General features: G+C 41.4%; 1 protein-coding gene across 1 annotated transcript in view; it reads right to left on the bottom strand.

The window, feature by feature from the left end:
- LOC102872521 (cytochrome c oxidase assembly protein COX16 homolog, mitochondrial-like) overlaps positions 1-15,553 on the bottom strand; it is a 24,152-nt gene extending 8,599 nt beyond the window's left edge. Inside the window, exons 1-2 of the mRNA XM_006884732.1 lie at positions 15,485-15,553; positions 7,522-7,593 (exon numbers count right to left, since the gene is read on the bottom strand). Of these exons, the coding sequence (XP_006884794.1) occupies positions 7,522-7,593; positions 15,485-15,553 (141 nt within the window). The remainder of the gene's footprint in view (positions 1-7,521; positions 7,594-15,484) is intronic.
- Between the last annotated feature and the right edge of the window lie 1,810 nt (positions 15,554-17,363).

Raw genomic sequence — 17,363 nt, 5'->3', positions numbered from 1 at the left:
TAGAAGAAGAACTGATACCTTTGAGCTGTGGTGTTGGAGAAAAGTATTGAATACACCATGGATTACTAAGAAAACGAACAGGTTTTTCCTGGAGAGGGTGAAGCCAGGCTGTTCCTTGGAGGTAAGGATTCTGAAGCTTTGTCTGATATACTTTGGACATGCTGCAAGGAGGGACCAGTCCTTGGAGAAGGATGTCATGCTTGGGAGGGTGGAGGGACAGGACAGGAGAGGAGGACCCTCGATGAGATGGATTGATTCAGTGACTGGGGTAATGGGGGTAGGTGTATCAGAGACAGTGAGATTGGCACAGGATAGGGCAGGGTTTAGTGCTGTTGTACACAGGGTCACTATGAGTTGCAGGCAACTCAATGGCACATAACAACAAGAACATACATCTCCTGATCTCCTGACTGATCTCCAAGCATGCTGACAGTGGATCCAAGTGAGATGAAATCGTTGACATTTTCAATCTTTTCTCCATCTATCATGATGCTGCCTATTAGCCCGGTGGTGAGTACTTTTCTTTTCTGGATGTTGAGATCTGATCCATACTGAATCTTTAATCCTCTGACAGTCATCCTTACCAGAAGTCAGGAGGTCAGTCAGGTTCTGCCAACAACTGCTGGCTTGCTTGTTTTTATGGTTTGCTATCAGTAGTACCAGCAATCAGAAGAAAAACTGCATTGGCAAAGTCTGCAGTCAGGAACCTCTCCAAATTACTGAGGACCTATGATGCCAGTTTCAAGAATAAGATGTACCTGATTCAGGCCATGGTCTTTTCAATCACTTGCTATGGATCTGAGAACTGGACAATGAATAAAGATGAAAAAACCTTCAAGACTGATGAGTCTGAGCTGTGGTTTTGTAGAAGAGTATGGAATATTTCATGGGCTGCCAAAAGAACAAACAGGTATGTCTTAGAGAAAGAACAATCAGAGGGCTCCTTGGAGGCAAGGACTACAAAGCATCACCTCATATACTGTGGGCATGTTGTTAGGAAAGGCTGTCTCCTTGAAGAGGGACATCATGCTTGGAAAGGTGGAGGGTTAGTAAAACAGAGATGAGACCTTCAAACATAAGGGTTGTTTCTTAGGCTATATATAGGTTCTACATGAGCACAAAGAAGTACTCTGAAATTCTCATTCTACTCAATGTAATCCACAATTTATGGATTGAATGTCTTAACGTACTCAATTTATCCAATCTTTTGCATTTTATGACAACTTTAAAAAAAATTCTCAGGTATACCCTCCAATGGTCTGAGCACTACTCATAAGCCACTCAAACACTGTACCAGAGGTTCCAGCAACAATCACTCCAGAGATGAGGGCCAAATAGACATGGGACACCTCTTCTTACAAAGTGGTCTATCTCAGTCTGGCCAAGAAGGCACAAGGTGCCAGTGAGAGGATGTTCTTATCAAGTGGAAAGAGGGAGGCCAAGTGAAGGCTCACAGATGCCAGGGAAGTCATAAGGATAGGAGCTCAGAGTACTATGTGGTGCTGCAATACAGAGGCACAGTCAGTGTTAACTGGGTCCCTGCCCAAGGTGTGCAACAGGCAATACTGCCATCCTGTAACTCCTACAAACTCTGGGATAGCAGGGAAAGTGATAGGGAAAGGAGGCCAGCTGCACCATATATAGCCTGAGATGCAACAAGGACATTCAATAGGGCACAGATGAAGCATGGCCTCTGACTCTCACGTATAACTAGGCCTCTAGAATCTAACCAAGTCAGTAAGGGAACAGTGAGTATATCTGAGTTTTTGAGGCAACCCAAAGTCTGTCGTGATCTACAAGGTTTTCACTATTTTTCAGAAATAGTTCATCCCAAACTTCTTCCTTGTCTATAGTTTAGAAGTGTTGTTGAAACACATCCGCCCTGGGTGACCCTACCTGTATTTGAAATACTAGTGACTGATCTCTCAGTATCACTACAACAAGGAAGTCACCAGAGCAGACAAATTGACAGACTAGTTTGGGTTCTTCGGTCCCTTCTAAATCTTAAAATCTCCTCATACACATGTTAAAGGTAGATAATAATACAGAATACTCAAGAAGAATGCATTTGATTTACGATATCGGCCAAGAATATTTATACCATGGACTGCCAGATGATTGAGTAAGTCTCTCTTAGAGGACTCAGAGTGCTCCTTAGAAGCAAGGATGGTGAGATTTCATCTGATATATTTGGACATGTTATCAGGACAGATTTGTCCTTGGAGAAATCATGCTTGCTAAAGCAGAAGTTCAGTGATAAAGTGAGAAATCCCCTCTGTGCTACAGTGTGTTATTCAATGTGACTTTTCTAGTCACTGGGTGGTTTGGATTTTTTTGTTTGTTTTGGTTTTTTATGTTCAGCTTTTTTTAAAAAAAATTACTAATTTCAATGAAAATTTACAGAGATTTTGGATTTCCATTCATTCATTGCTACACTTTTCTCCCCTCCCAACCCTCCCCCCTAGTACACTACCCTCTTGGAAAAGTAAAAGAAAAATTCTTTCATTGTTTTACAAACCCTCCCCCCAGGTCTACTCCACTAAGCATCCTTCACTCTGGACTCCCGTCATGACAAAAATACCTAATCACATATCCTTTTTAAACAGTTTTCTCCCTTATCTGTTTCAATGCAGTATACATTATTGAGCCCATCTTTCTCAGTCTTCTCCCAACCCCGAGTTCAGTCCTGTTTTTCAACAGTGGCACTATGCAGTATTTGTCCTTTTGTGACTGAGATACTTCACTCAGCATAATGTCCTCCAGGGTCACCCATTTTGAATAATATTGCATGAGTTCCTTGTTTATCAATGCAGCATAGTATTCCATTGTGTGAATATACCACAGCTTCTCTATCTATTCGTTTGTTGATGGGCATTTAGGTTGTTTCCAACTCCTTGCTATTGTTCACAATAGTCATTGGTTTTGACTAGGTAGGACGATACACAAATCTGGATTTCTGTGGTCCTACCAAGGGGATTGGCGGGCCTGTGAATAATTTAAATAACATAAACTGAACTTTTGGGGTGGAAACACGCAAATGATGTATGTAGACTTTCAAGGCAGATCTTCCATAATGCTAGGCTTAAACTGAGTGGGTTCAAAGGCAAAAACAAGGAATCTCACTACTATCAAGAAATTGGCAGGAGAGAGTGTAGTATGACCTTTAGGCCAGGGTTTCTTGTACAAGACAGTGAAGAACAAAATGCTGTAGCAGCAGCAAAAGTGGCAGAGAATCAGACTGGTGTGAGACAGAGCTGAAGGAGATCTGCCACCTGCAGAGTGAAAGCCAAGGGCCTTTGCATATCCTACTGTTGGGTGTGTGGGGGAGAGATGGAGAGTGCACATTATTGCCAGAACCAATGGAGCACTGTAACCCTGGTCCAGAGCCAAGAGACTAAAGGTGAGAAGGTGTCCACAAGCACTCCTGAGAAAAAACTGTCTGATGAAGAACTGCCTCTTGAATATTTTCAACCAGAACTGTAATTTGTTATTTTCCTAATAAATCTCATAATCAATTGTAATGGATTACTGAGCCTGGCAATAGTGTAGCTCGAGCTGTCAGAGGGCAGCTGGTGTTAGACTTGACAGAAGAAACTGTAAATGTATGGGGGCATGTCTAATTTAATAGACCAGTGTGGTGCAGCTGAGGTGGTTGACAGGAATTCTCCGCCCTACAGAGCTGGTGGTGGTCAGACACCCACCACTGTTCCTATAACAACTGCACTGTTTTCACCCTCTCAGTGAGATGGACTGAGTGAGATGCAGTGTAACAATAGGCTCAAACATAATGATGACTTTGAGGATGTGGCTTCAGCTTCACTATAAACTCACTATCCTGCATTTTTGGTGAAATAGCATTTGAGCAAGAGCCTATGGTGATGAAGGCAGAAGTTCAGGATGCTTTGAAGGAAATAGCAAAAAATAAGGCCCCCAGAATAGATGGTATACCAACTGACAGATTTCAGCTAACAATGCTGCCTTGGACGGGCTCACCAAGTTGTGCCAAGAAATCTGGAGAACAACCACTTGGCCAACTGACTGGAAGAGATCGATATTTGTTCCCATTCCAAAGAAGGGTGACCCAACTGAGTGTGGAAACTACAGAATAGAATTGATTTCACATGCAAGCAAGATTCTACTGAAGATTATCCAAAAACAGCTGGAACAGTACAACAGCAGAGAACTGCCAGAAGTCCAGGCTGGGTTTAGAAGGGGTCGTGATACTAGGGATACTGTAGCTGATGTTAGATGGATCTTAGCTGAAAGCAGAGAATACCAGAAGAATGTCTATCTGTGTTTCACTGATTATGCAAAGGCATTTGACTGCATGGATCATAAAAAACTGTGGCTGACTCTGAGAAGAATGGGAATCCCAGAACATTTAATCATGCTAATGCGAAACCTATACTTGGACCAACAGGCAGTCGTCAGAAAAGAGCAGGGCAACACTGCATGGTTCAAAATTGGGAAGGGTGTACGCCAGGGATGTGTCCTATCTCCATACCTTTTCAACCTGTATGCAGAGCAGATTATTCAAGAGGCTGGGCTCTATGAGGAGAAGCGTGGCGTTAGGATTGGTGGACGATCTATCAACAATCTGCGTTATGCAGAAGACACAACCCTGCTCGCTGAAACTGAGGAGGACCTCATGCACTTACTGCAGAGAGTCAAGGACTGCAGCCTTCAGTATGCACTAAGGCTCAATGTCAAGAAGACAAAGATTCTCACCACTGGACCAATCGGCAGCATCAGGATGGATGGCGAAGAGATTGAGATTGTTCACAGCTTCAGTTTGCTGGGCTCCACGGTCAACACTCTTGGCACCAGCAGTCAGGAAATAAAAAAACGTATTGTGATGGGAAAGTCTACTGTTAGGGACCTCTCTAAAGTAGTCAAGAGCAACGGTGTCTCTCTGGAGACTAAGGTCCGCCTGATACAGGCCACGGTTTTTGCAATCACTTGTTATGCATCAGAGAGTTGGACAATGACTAGGGAGGATAGAAGGAGAATTGACGCCTTTGAGCTGTGGTGCTGGAGAAGAGTATTGAATGTACCATGGACTGCCAAGAAAACAAACAGATTCATCCTGGAGAGGGTTAAACTAAGCTACTCCTTGGAGGCAAGGATTCTGGGGCTTCGTCTGACATACACTGGACATGTTGTAAGGAGAGACAGGTCTTTAGAGAGGGACATCATGCGGGGTAGAGGGACAGTGCAGGAGGGGAAGACCCTCTATGAGGTGGACTGATTCAGTGACTGGGGTAATCGGGATGGGTGTGTCAGAGGCAATGGGACTGGCACAGGATAGAGCAGGATTTAGGGCTGTTGTACATAGGGTTGTTATGAGTCACAAATGACTCGAGGGCACATAACAACAACATCCTGCATTAGCCTCACAATCTCCAACAAGCTCAAGTCCATTGTTACAGTCACTGTATCAATTGATCTTTATCAGGGTCTTCCTATCTGCTGTCCTAGCAGTCCTTTTCCAAGGACTAGCCCCTCCTGACAACACACCCAGCACATGTGAGGGGGAGCTTCAGTATCCTTGTTTCTAAGGAACAAGTGGCTGTACTTCCTCCAAGATGGACTTGTTTGTTCTGGCAATTCATGGGCTATTTAGCAATCTTCTCCAACATCACAATTCAAAGGCATAGACTCTTCTGTCATCTTTATTCACTTTTCAACTTTCATTTGCACAGGAAGCAACTAAAACCACTATGGCTTTAAACTGACATTGATACTCTTAAGCACTTTGGAAAAGTCCTTGACAGCTGTTTTCCCTAGTGCAACATGTCTTTTGTTTTCCTGGCTGCTCCTACCATAGATATCAACGTGGGTCCAAGTAATCTTCATTCACTGACAAATGTTTTTGCCTTTCTTTTCTTTTTAATTTTTCTTTTATTATTTTTTTGTGTGTGTACCGTCAAACAGGGTCTGAATGATACAGAAGGAAATTGTCCCTCCTTCCCCGGCAGAGAATCTGGAGGATTCGAACCGCGTGCCTCTGGGCTTGCAGTGCATTTGCCTATCAAGATGTGAGGATTTTTGTTTTCTGGTTTAAGATGTAATCCATATTGAAAGCTGTACAGTCTTTGATCTTCTCTATTAAGTGCAAGTCTCCTTCACTTTTGCAAAGTTGTGTCATCTGCTTAATGCAGATCTGTCTTCCTCTAATCCTGATGTCACGTTCTTCTTGATATATATAGCTTTTCAAATTACTTGCTCAGCATAAAGACTGAATAGGTATGGAAAAGGGATTATACCTTTCCTGATTTTATGTCATTGCTAGCATTATGTTAAAGAACAAGAAACAGCCCAAAGATTATTTATTAGTAACCAGAGGAATGCCTATCTGTGTTTCACTGACTATGCAAAGGCTTTTGACTGTGTGGATCACAACAAACTATGGTTGACTCTGAGAAAAATGGGAATATCAGAACATTTAATTGTGCTTATGCAAAACCTATACTTGAACCAAGAGACAGTCATCAGAACAGAGCAAGGAGATACTGCATGGTTCAAAATTGGGAAGGGTGTCCACCAGGGATGTATTCTGTCTCCATACGCTTTCAATTTGTATGCAGAACAGATCATCTGGAATGCTGGGCTGTACATGGAGGAATCTGGCATCAGGGTTGGAGGAAGATTCATCAGCAATCCGTGTTATTCAGACGACACAGCCCTGCTTGCTGAAACTGAGGACGACCTGAAGCACTTGCTGCCGAAGGTCAAGGACTGCAGCCTTCAGTATGGATTGTAGCTCAACATCAAGAAAACAAAGACTCTCACCTCTGGGTCAACTGGCAGCATCAGTATGGATGGTGAAGAGATTGAGATTGTTAACAGTTTTAGTCTGCTTGGTTCCACAATCAATACCCTTGGTATCAGCAGCAAGGAAATCAAGAGACAAACTGCACTGGGAAAGTCAGCAGAGTCAGGGACCTCTCCAGAGTACTGAAGAGTAATGATGTCAGGTTGGAGACTAAAGTGCACTTGATCTGGGCCATAGTCTTCACAATTGTGTGCTATGCATCAGAGAGCTGGACAGTGACTAGGGAAGACAGAAAGAGAACTGATGCTTTTGAAGTGTGGTGCTGGAGAAGAGTGTTTAATATACCACAGACTGCTTGGAGAACAAAAGGTTTGTCCTGGAGAGGGCGAAACTGGGCTGTTCCTTGGAGGCAAAGATTCTGAAGCTTCGTCTGACATACTTTGGGCATGTTGTAAGGGGGTATCAGTCCTTGGAGAGGGACATCATGTTTGGGAGGGTGGAGGGACAGTGCAAGAGAAAAAGATCCTAGATGAGATGCTTCGATTCAGTGACTGGGGTAATGGGAGTAGGTGTAAAGGCAACAGCGAGGTTGGTATAGTATAGAGCAGGGTTTAGGGCTCTTGTACACCAGGGTCACTATGAGTCGCAAGCAACTCGACATCAAATAACAACAATAAGCTGAGTACACATTTCTCCTAAACCAATACACACATATAGACACATATCAAAATCCAATGATAACTTACTTGAACCCGCACAGCTTCATAACGGATTTGTGAAAACTCACGAAGACCAAAAGAACCTCCAATAACCAGCAACTAGAACAACAACAACAAAAAAGGAAAGATGGCAAAATATGAGGACTTATTTAGAAAATGCTTTTCTAAACACCAACAGAGGCAGATTCTGTAAAATCTTATAGATCATTTTTTCCTGGTGAGCTTGCAGAGCAGACACAAACATATACAATTAGCTTGTTTCCTAGTACATACTCTCTCTTAAAAGCATTGTTGTTGTTAAGTGCCTTTGAGTGGTAGACTACTCACAGCAACCCTATGAACGAAAGACCTGAACACCTGTATAACTTTCATCATTTCTCCAAGTTTACAGAGTTTCTGGAGGCAAACTGTTTTAGAAGTGGAAGTCACTCCTGCTCCCAAGTTTGTTTTAATTGGGGAGCTCCACCAAACACTGTCCACCATGGGTAACCATTATCACATTTGACACATCAGTGTCAAGCATCACAGCAACCACGAGTTAGCATTTAAAAAATTTAAAGTAAATAGAGTTTTCTGTAAAATAGAGGAGATGATATTCATCCTATCCCATCTTTCCTCTTTTGTTTTTTCACCACAGTTTGTAAATCAAATTAGCCTTTTTTTTTATATAGCTTGTCTTTGGGGATTATAAGGAATACCAGTAATATGCTTAATGTTCTATTTTTGGAATAATTCTTGTGTTTTCTTAGAATTATAAGCAGGAGCATTATCAGTCTTAATAAATTAGGAGTTTCAATTAAATGCTGAATTACATACTCTTAATTTTTCTCTTGTTAAAACTGTGGCCTACAGAAAGCCTGAGAAAAGTATCATTAGTATGATGGACATATAATTTTCTAAATGATGGAATATTAGTAACATCTATCTGTCATAATATTTTTTGTCTATCACTTCTAGGATTGACTTTTTTTTTTGTAAGGTGGTACATTAATGGGACTACACTGAAGACATTTTTTATAATTTTTCAAGCTTGTTGCTGTGTAATTCCAAATTTTTTCATCACTCCATTAACAAATGAGTATGGAGATAAAAATCTTCACTAATTTTAACATTTTCAAATAATACTCTATTTTATCATTTAATTGTGACATTGTAAATAACATACTAATATTAATCTCTTGAGAAGCAATATATATTGTTTCTCTATTTCTTACAGTAAACTCAGCATACTGTGAATCAGTAACTATACTAAAATGAAAATTCTTATCTTGCAATATCATAGTAATAGTATATAATTTAGCCTACTGAACAGAGGTCAAGTTCCTACTAGCTACTAAAGGACATTTTCATGAATTCTTTCCCCTTTTTTGGGTCAACAAGTTCTTGCTCACCACTGCAAAACTTTCATAAAAAATATGGCTACAACATTCATAACCTATTAACATGTCTCATCAGTATGTGACAATTGGTGCCATGCAGAAATGTAAGATGACCATATCAGATAATCAAAAAGAATGACTATATAACATAATTCCCAAATCACTAAAAATCATGACCCAGTCAAGTTAACAAATAACCAGACACCCAAGGTTGCTCATATTCTATTTTTGCTTTCATTACTGCCAAATGTATGTGATTCATTCACAAAATAGTAAGAAGATGGTTTTTATTGTCATAAATGCAAAACACAGCTAGTAAGACAGTCAACAGGAGTTAGGTATATTTCTCTCACCTTAACAAGCCAATAAATAACTTTTCTAGCAATGGTATCAGTCTGGGGAGAAAGGTGTGCCTGATACAGGCCATAGTGGTCACAATTACTTTCTACACATCAGAGAGCTAGACACTGACAAAGGATGATAGAAGAAAAACTGATGCCTTTGAGTTGTGGTGCTGAAGAAGACTAATAAATATACCTGCTTGGAGGATAAAAACATCTGTCCTGGAGAGGGTGAAAGCAGGATGAAGGCAAGGATTTTGAAGCTCCATCTGAGATATACTTTGGGCATGCTGATAGGAGGGGCCAGTCCTTGAAGAGGAACATTATGCTTGTAAGGATGGAGGGACAGTATAAGAAAGGAAAACTCTCAATGAGATGGACTGACTCAGTGACTGGTGTAACAGGGGTAGGTGTGTCAGAGCCAATGAAGTTGGCACAAGACAAAGCAGGGTTCAGAGCTGCTGTACATAGGAGTGCTATGAGTCACAAGTGACTTGATGGCACATAACAACCACCTCTTCAATAGTTACTGTCCTATAACAATCATACCTCTTCACTAGTTACTGTCCTATGTCTATAACGATCACCACCTCTTCACTAGTTACTGTCCTATGTCTGCCATAAAATTTCACAAATGAGTTGCCTATATTCCCTGTTCCTCCTCTTTTTAAAATTCAGTCTAATCACTGATCGCTACTAATCTCAAGGATTGATTCTCTGCTGTCATCTTATTTGATAAGCAAAATTTGACACTGTTGATCATGCTGTTCTTCTCTTCCCTTGTACCTGGTTTTTCTGTAACCTCAAAAAGAATTCCTTATTAGTCTGCTTCTTTATTTGGGACACTCTGACATTACAAGTTTGCGGCTTTCACAAATGTCTCATGTCATAATAATTGGTCATCTAGCTTCTCTACCTATTTCTTTTGTGACCTCAATCAAACCTATGCCGTTATTATTCAGAAATTAGGGCACTTTGGTAACATAGTCCAAAGGAAGTCGAGCAGCCAACCCAAAGGTCACACCTCTCTAGCGGTTCAAATCCTCCAGCGGCTCCAAGGGAGAAAGATGGGCAATCTTCCCTCATGTAATTCACAGATTCCTGAAAACCTTCTGGAGACTCAGCTGAGTCAGTTTCAGCCTGCAGGCAATGACTGAGTGAGTGATTAATAAATTAATATTTTCAGTTTAGGTATCACCTCAAACTCAAACTTCCATCACTGAACTATTCATGTATCTCCCTCAGACTTCCCATCTCAGCTGACAGCAATTTCATCCTTTCAGATGCCTACAAACAAGTATACAAAAAACCCCTTGTTTACTCTTTCTCGCATCCCACATAAAATCAATCCAAAAGCAAATTATGTTGCCTCTATTTTCACATCTTTTCACTGCTACCACCATGGTTCCAGAGATTATAATTTCACATTTAGTTTACTGTGCTAATCTGTTAAGTCGATTCCAGGGGATCTTTTTAAATTGTAAGTAAACCAAAAACCAAAAAGTGTATCGCGATGGGAAAGTCTGTTGTTAGGGACCTCTCTAAAGTACTCAGGAACAACGGTGTCTCTCTGGAGACTAAGGTGCGCCTGATACAGGCCAGGGTATTTGCAATCGCTTGTTATGCATCAGAGAGTTGGACAATGACTAGGGAGGACAGAAGGAGAGTGGATGCTTTTGAGCTGTGGTGCTGGAGAAGAGTCCTGAATGTACCATGGACTGCCAGGAAAACAAACAGATTCATCTTGGAGAGGATTAAAACAAGCTACTCCTTGGAGGCAAGGATTCTGGGGCTTCGTCTGACATACTTTGGACACGTTGCCAGGAGGGACGGGTCGTTGGAGAGGGACATCATGCTTGGGAGGGTGGAGGGACAGCACAGGAGGGGAAGACCCTCTATGAGATGGATTGATTCGGTGACTGGGGTACTCGGGATGGGTGTGTCAGAGGCGGTGCGGTTGGCGCAGGATAGAGCAGGGTTTAGGGCTGTTGTGCATAGGGTCGCTATGAGTCGAAAACGACTCGACGGCACATAACAACAACAACAAGTAAACCATACCCTTCCTCTGCTCAAAATACTGCTATGGCTGTCATGGCATTAACTATAGAACTTACATAAAGTCCTCATAAGAGCCTGTAAATCCTACTTAGTAAAAGTTAATTTTATGGAAAAAAAAATCTGATATTTAAAAAGGCTACATTTTTCTTTGGCTGATGGAGAAAATGACGATTTATGCTACCTGAGAGTAAGTTGATTTTTTTTTTTAAAGTTAAAAATATTCTTTATGGCATCCCTGATAGGAGGCATAGGCTACTATATAATACATGACCTTTCTCTATTATTTATAACTTTCACACTAGGAAGATCTAGGGAGCTCTGGTGGCCTAGTGCTAAGAATTTACACTGCAATCTCAAAGGCATGTGGTTCGAATTGGCCAGCTGCTCTGTAGGAGAAGGATAGGATGGGCAATCTCCTGCCTTGTGATTACTGCCTCAGAAAACCCCCTGGAGGGTCTATTATGGGTTGGTTCCCACTTGATGTTACACAACAACAAAGAGGAAACAAGACCAAAATTAAAGTTCCAAGACTAGCAATCAATAATCACTGTTTGATTAAGAGGTTTACATAATTTTGCCTGCTAGTGGGTTTGCACTATACATGGATGTATTTACAGGCTATACCAATATGAACATAAAGATAAAAATCAAGAAATGAAGAAAGTATAGCATTCTGGAAATAGAAAATAAAAAGCCAGCAGTGGATTCCTGAAGAAAAGGAGATAATATTTTTCCAGTGAAAGTTATGCAGAGGGAACACCATTATATCCTACAGATAAAAGATTATTAAAAAAAATATTATTCCAAGTAAAAACTAACCTGCCAAAATTGACACAAGAAAATATCACAATGGTCTTATGTCATAAAAAAAAAAGAATAAACTTAATCCACAATGAACCACGAACCAGAAAGCCGCGGCACGTGAGCCACCGTGCTCCAATTAATCCATAATGAAAAACAAGTCCAAAGAAAGAAAATGTCAAGCTCATATGATTTCACAGGCAAATTCTTTAAAGCATGTAAGAATGACTGGTTCTGGTATTTCGCAATTTTTTTGAAAAGAAGGAGGAACACTCTACACTTTATTTCACTAGACCATTTTAAAGTTGATGAGAAATCTATCAAGGGCATTACAAGGAAGGAAAAACACAGATGTATTTTTCTGAAGACCACAGATGAAAAAAATTTTAAAAGGACAATAAATATAAATCTTTATCTTACTCCCCCCCTTAAGGTTGAGTGAAAATTTACAAAGGAAACTGGTTTCCAATCAAACCAATTATACACATTTAGTTTTAGTTACATAAAAAATATAACCAAAGTCATTCCACTTCCATCCTGTGATTCTCATTTGAATTAATCCTTCTATCATACCCCTTTTCCTGCCTTCTATTGCCTTTTGCTATAGTGTGGCTGATAATTTTAAGGATTAAATGTTACTGTTCACTTTAGAAGCCTACTGTTTAAAGATGAGCCAACAGAGGTAAGTTTTGTTCCAGGACTAAGAGTGACTAAGGGTCACAATTTTGGGCTCTTAGTTACCAGTCCACCAGAGTGTAGAGAGTTTGACCAGCTCTCTATCAGATGAGTAAGCCTGCTCATTTTTATATGTTTTTTTCCACATTTTTCACTCACTCTATCCACGCTCTATTACTGTAATCCCTTTTAGACTGGTCAGCAGTGGTAGCCAAGAATCATCTAGTTTATTTGGTCTTCGGGTTCTGGTGCTTGAGACTGATGTAGTTCACTAGTCCTTTGATTTGTTTCCACACATATTCACTTCCAATCTCTCATCCTTGTTCCAGAGGAGAGACAAAGAGTTGTACCTTAGCTCCTCTCAAGCTTTTAAGACCTCAGTTGCTATTCATGAGAGTAGGATGTAGAACACTACCTCATCGTCCAGTTTTATAACAAACTTTGATGTTCCCTGAGACTATGGTCCCCAGACCAGCAACTCATAATTATTATTTATGATTAAGAAGTTTATATCATTTTGCCCCCTGGTGTGCCATCGAGTCACCTGTGACCTACAGCAACCTTATGTACAGCAGCTCTGAACCTTGCCCTGTCCTGAGCCAGTCTCAGTAATTCTGACACACCAACCCCCACTGCCCCAGGCACTGTATCAATCCATCTCATCCAGAGTCTTCCTCTCCTTTGTTGTCCATCCACCCTTCCGAACATGATGTCCTTCTCCATAGATTGCTCCCTCCCAGCCACATGCCCAAAGTATGTGAGATGGAGCTTCAAAATTCTAGCCTCCCAGAAGAAACTTGGCTTCTCACTCTCCAAGAAAGATCTATTTGTTTTCTTGGCGGTCCACGGTATGTTCAACTCTTCTCCAGCACGACAACTCAAAAGCATCAATTCTTCTTTTATCATCCTTAGTCACTGTCCAGCTCTCTGATGCACAGCAAGTAATTACAAAGATCATGAACTGGATCAGGGGCACCTTAGTCTCTGGACTTAAATCGTTGCTTGTCAATACTCTGGGGTGGTCCATGACATGTGGCAATATTATTTGCCAAAATCATGACTGGTCATGTATTCTAACAGTCACTTTTATCAGTTCATCTTGCCTGCCTACCTTTATCTGCTTGCTTACAAGTTAATTTTTATTACTGCTGAGATTGCTGAACTGGGTATTTAACAATGTTCTCTTTTGTTGACTGTACTTCTTGTGCACCTAACCCTGCCTATTTTTTTATATGTATTTATTCCTTTCTCATTGCTGGTAACAATCCAAGAAAGTTTCTTCCTGTATAGAAACCTTTCTTTGCCTTTCTAGAAGAGTAGACTCATATAGTATTTCTTATTTTGTGACTGATTTAATTCTCTCAGCATAACGCCTACAATATTAATTCAAGGTAATGGTTCCCCATGGTGGACAGTGTTTGCTAGAGCTTCCCGACTAAAACAAGCCTGGAAGCAGGAGCAACATCCACTTCCGAAATGGCTTGCCTCCGGAAACTCTATGTATGAAGAGTGCTCAGACCTTTCATTCATAGGGTCGCTATGAGTCGTCTATGATTCGACTGGCACCTAACAACAACAACAACATGGTATGTAATGGTTTCATGAACTCTTCATTACTCTTTAATACTTCATAGTATTTCTGTGTGTTGTTGTTAGGTGCCATGAAGTCCAGAAGGAACCACAGTAACCCAATGAAGAGAAGTGAATCCTGTCCTAGTCTGTGCCATCTTCAAAACCTCCTGCCACACCCATGCCCACTGCAGTAGTCACTGTGTCAATCCATCTGGTTGAAGGTCTTCCTCTCTTTCACCAGGCCTCCATCTTTCCTAGTCTGATGTCCCTCGAAAAGGAACAGCCTCTTCTAGAAACATGCCTGAAGTATGTGGGACAGAGTTTTATCACTTTTGCCAAGGTGCATCTGGCAGCACTTTCTCCTAGACATTTTTATTATTTTGGTAGTCCATGGGATATTCAGTACTGTTTTCCAATTCCAACAGTACAATTCAAAGGCATCAATTCTTCTTCTGTCATCCTTATTCACTGTGGCCTTTGTGTATGGGGACCAATAGTTTATAATTCATCCACTGACGGGATACTTATCAACTCTTTGCAATTAGAAAGTGTTACAGTAAACACGTGGTTGTGTACCACAGCCTTGGAATCGACCCACAGCTGACCTTCCAGACGGTTTTCAGAGTCTGTGAACCACACAGGAGGAGACTGCCCACCTTCTTCCCACAGAGCAGCTAGTGGATTCGAACCCCACACCTGTGGGTTGACAGTGGAAGTTCTTACTAGGCCATCAGAGTTCCCTACATAATCATGGATATGTATATCTCTTTTCATGTTGCAGAACTGCCAATCTTTCGATTTACCATCCAACACACAGTTACTAACTATGCCACCACTGCTCCCATTCACTCACTCACTCATTCACTGACTCTCATCTAGAAGGTCTGGATTCACAGCAACCCTCCAAAGCTCTCCAAGCCTGTAAATCTCAAACAGAGTTAATGGCCCATTCCATCCCGCGGAGCCGCTGGTGGATTTCGACGACGCCATCAGAGGTGCCTAACTGCTTTAAAGCTCAGAACCAAACGAAAACCTTCTCCTTGTCCAAGCCCGAACTTTCTGCCCCAAATACCAGGGGAGTCCCTGAAACATTATTCCAGCCAAGATAAGGCCGCACCCCTTCCGGTATCCGGCCCCCAAACTTCTCCCGCAGCCTCCACTCACCAACATGGGAAGTCCGTACTGTAGCGTCTTGCTTTTGCGCAAAGCTTGCATTACTGAAGGAGGAAGCATTGCTCAAGTCTCTCTGTCCTGCCTGGCTCCCCGCCAAGCACACCGACGGACGCCACGAATCGCCAATACTTCAGACTTGCTTCCGGACTAAGGTCCTCCTTCAGCCACTGCCTTTCCTTGGCCCGCTGACGTGCAGTGCTCTCTTTATTGACTTCCGCCAGGCCAGAGCAATCGCTCCACGGTGCACACAATAGTTCTCCTCCGGAAAGTCTAACTCCAGAAGTTTAGTTCCGGAACGCCAGCAATGTAGTTTATGGAGCTTGAAGTTTATAGACTCGAAGCATGTAAAACAAGGTATCTTTCAGATTCCGGAACATCCCTGGCAGATAACGCAAATTCACTGCATTCCAGTAAAATTGTCTCTCTTGTAAATCTTTACCAGAAGGGAGTGCTGGTGGAAGCAGAGGGATGTGGATGTGCAGGGGAAAGGAGGATTTTTTTTTTTGATTTTTTTTTTGGAAAGGAGGATTAATCATCGGGTTGTACAATTTGATGGGTGAGACGGTGAGGGAATTGATAGGATTTGTTAGAATTTGTATTCGAATTTTGTAAGGAAACTAGTTGTTGTTGTTGTTATGTGCCATCTAGTCGCCTGCGTAGCGACCCTATGTACAACAGCCCTAAACCTTGCTTTATTCCGTGTCAGTCTCACTGTCTCTGACACATCTACCCCCATTATCCCAGTCACTGAATCAATCCATCTCATCGAGAGTCTTCCTCTCCTGCGCTGTCCCTCCCCAAAGACTAGTCCCTCCTTACAACATGTCCAAAGTATGTCAGACGGAGCCTCAGAATCCTTGCCTCCAAGGAGCAGCCTGGCTTCACCCTCTCCAGGAAAAACCTGTTCGTTCTCCTAAGCAGTGCATGGCAAATTCAATACTCTTTTCCAACACCACAGCTCAAAGGCAACAATTTTCCTATCATCCCTAGTCATTGTCCGGCTGTCTGATGCATAGCAAGTGACTGCAAAGACCATGGCATGTATCGGGCATACCTTAGTCTCCAGACTGACATCGTTGCTCTTGAGTACTTTAGAGAGGTCTCTAACAGCAGATTTTCCCCATCACAATGCGTTTTTTAATTTCCTGGCTGCTGGTTCCAAGAGTGTTCACCATGGAGCCAAGCAAACTAAAGCTCTAAACAATCTCAAACTCTTCGCCATCCATCATGATGCTGCCAATCGGCCCAGTGGTGAGCATCTGTTTTCTTGTTATTGAGCAAAATTGTATTTTGGTTCTCGTGGCCCTATTTTCATTTTCTTCTCCTCAATTTGAACTAGCACATGAGTAATTGATGGTCTGTTTCACAGTCTGCTCTTGGCCTATTTTTTTAAAAGCTTTTCCATCTATTCCTTCCATAGATGTACAGTCAGTCTAATTGCTGTGTAATCAGGTGAAATCATAGATAAAGTTGTCATATTTTTTTAAAAAAGACATTTGAAATTAATAAGTCTTTGAACATACAAAATTAGATCATTCTATTTCCAGCCTTATTTCTATCTCCAAGTCCATACTCTCCAACTTCTATTTCTTCTTCATTTTTTCCAACTTTTGAAGTCCAGTCCCCGATTATCATTAGCACATCTTGATTGCATATTTGGTCAGTTATGGACTGCAAGATTTGGGAAGAGTTTTCAATTCCCTCCTCTTTAGCTGTAGGAGCAAATATTTTAATAGTAGTTGTATTAACAAGTCTTCCTTGTGTGTGTATGGATAATATCCTGTGACTCACATTGTCCTTCAACACGTCTTTTTAAATTTTTATTATTATTATCATTATTAATTTTAATAGACATTTACAGAGGTTTTGG

Source organism: Elephantulus edwardii, unplaced genomic scaffold (genome assembly GCF_000299155.1).
Source record: "Elephantulus edwardii isolate Elephantulus edwardi_28Jun2011 unplaced genomic scaffold, EleEdw1.0 scaffold00037, whole genome shotgun sequence".
Classification (NCBI taxonomy): Eukaryota; Metazoa; Chordata; class Mammalia; order Macroscelidea; family Macroscelididae; genus Elephantulus; species Elephantulus edwardii.
The sequence above is the reverse complement of the archived record's forward strand: the minus strand, read 5'-3'. Positions and strand labels throughout refer to the sequence as shown.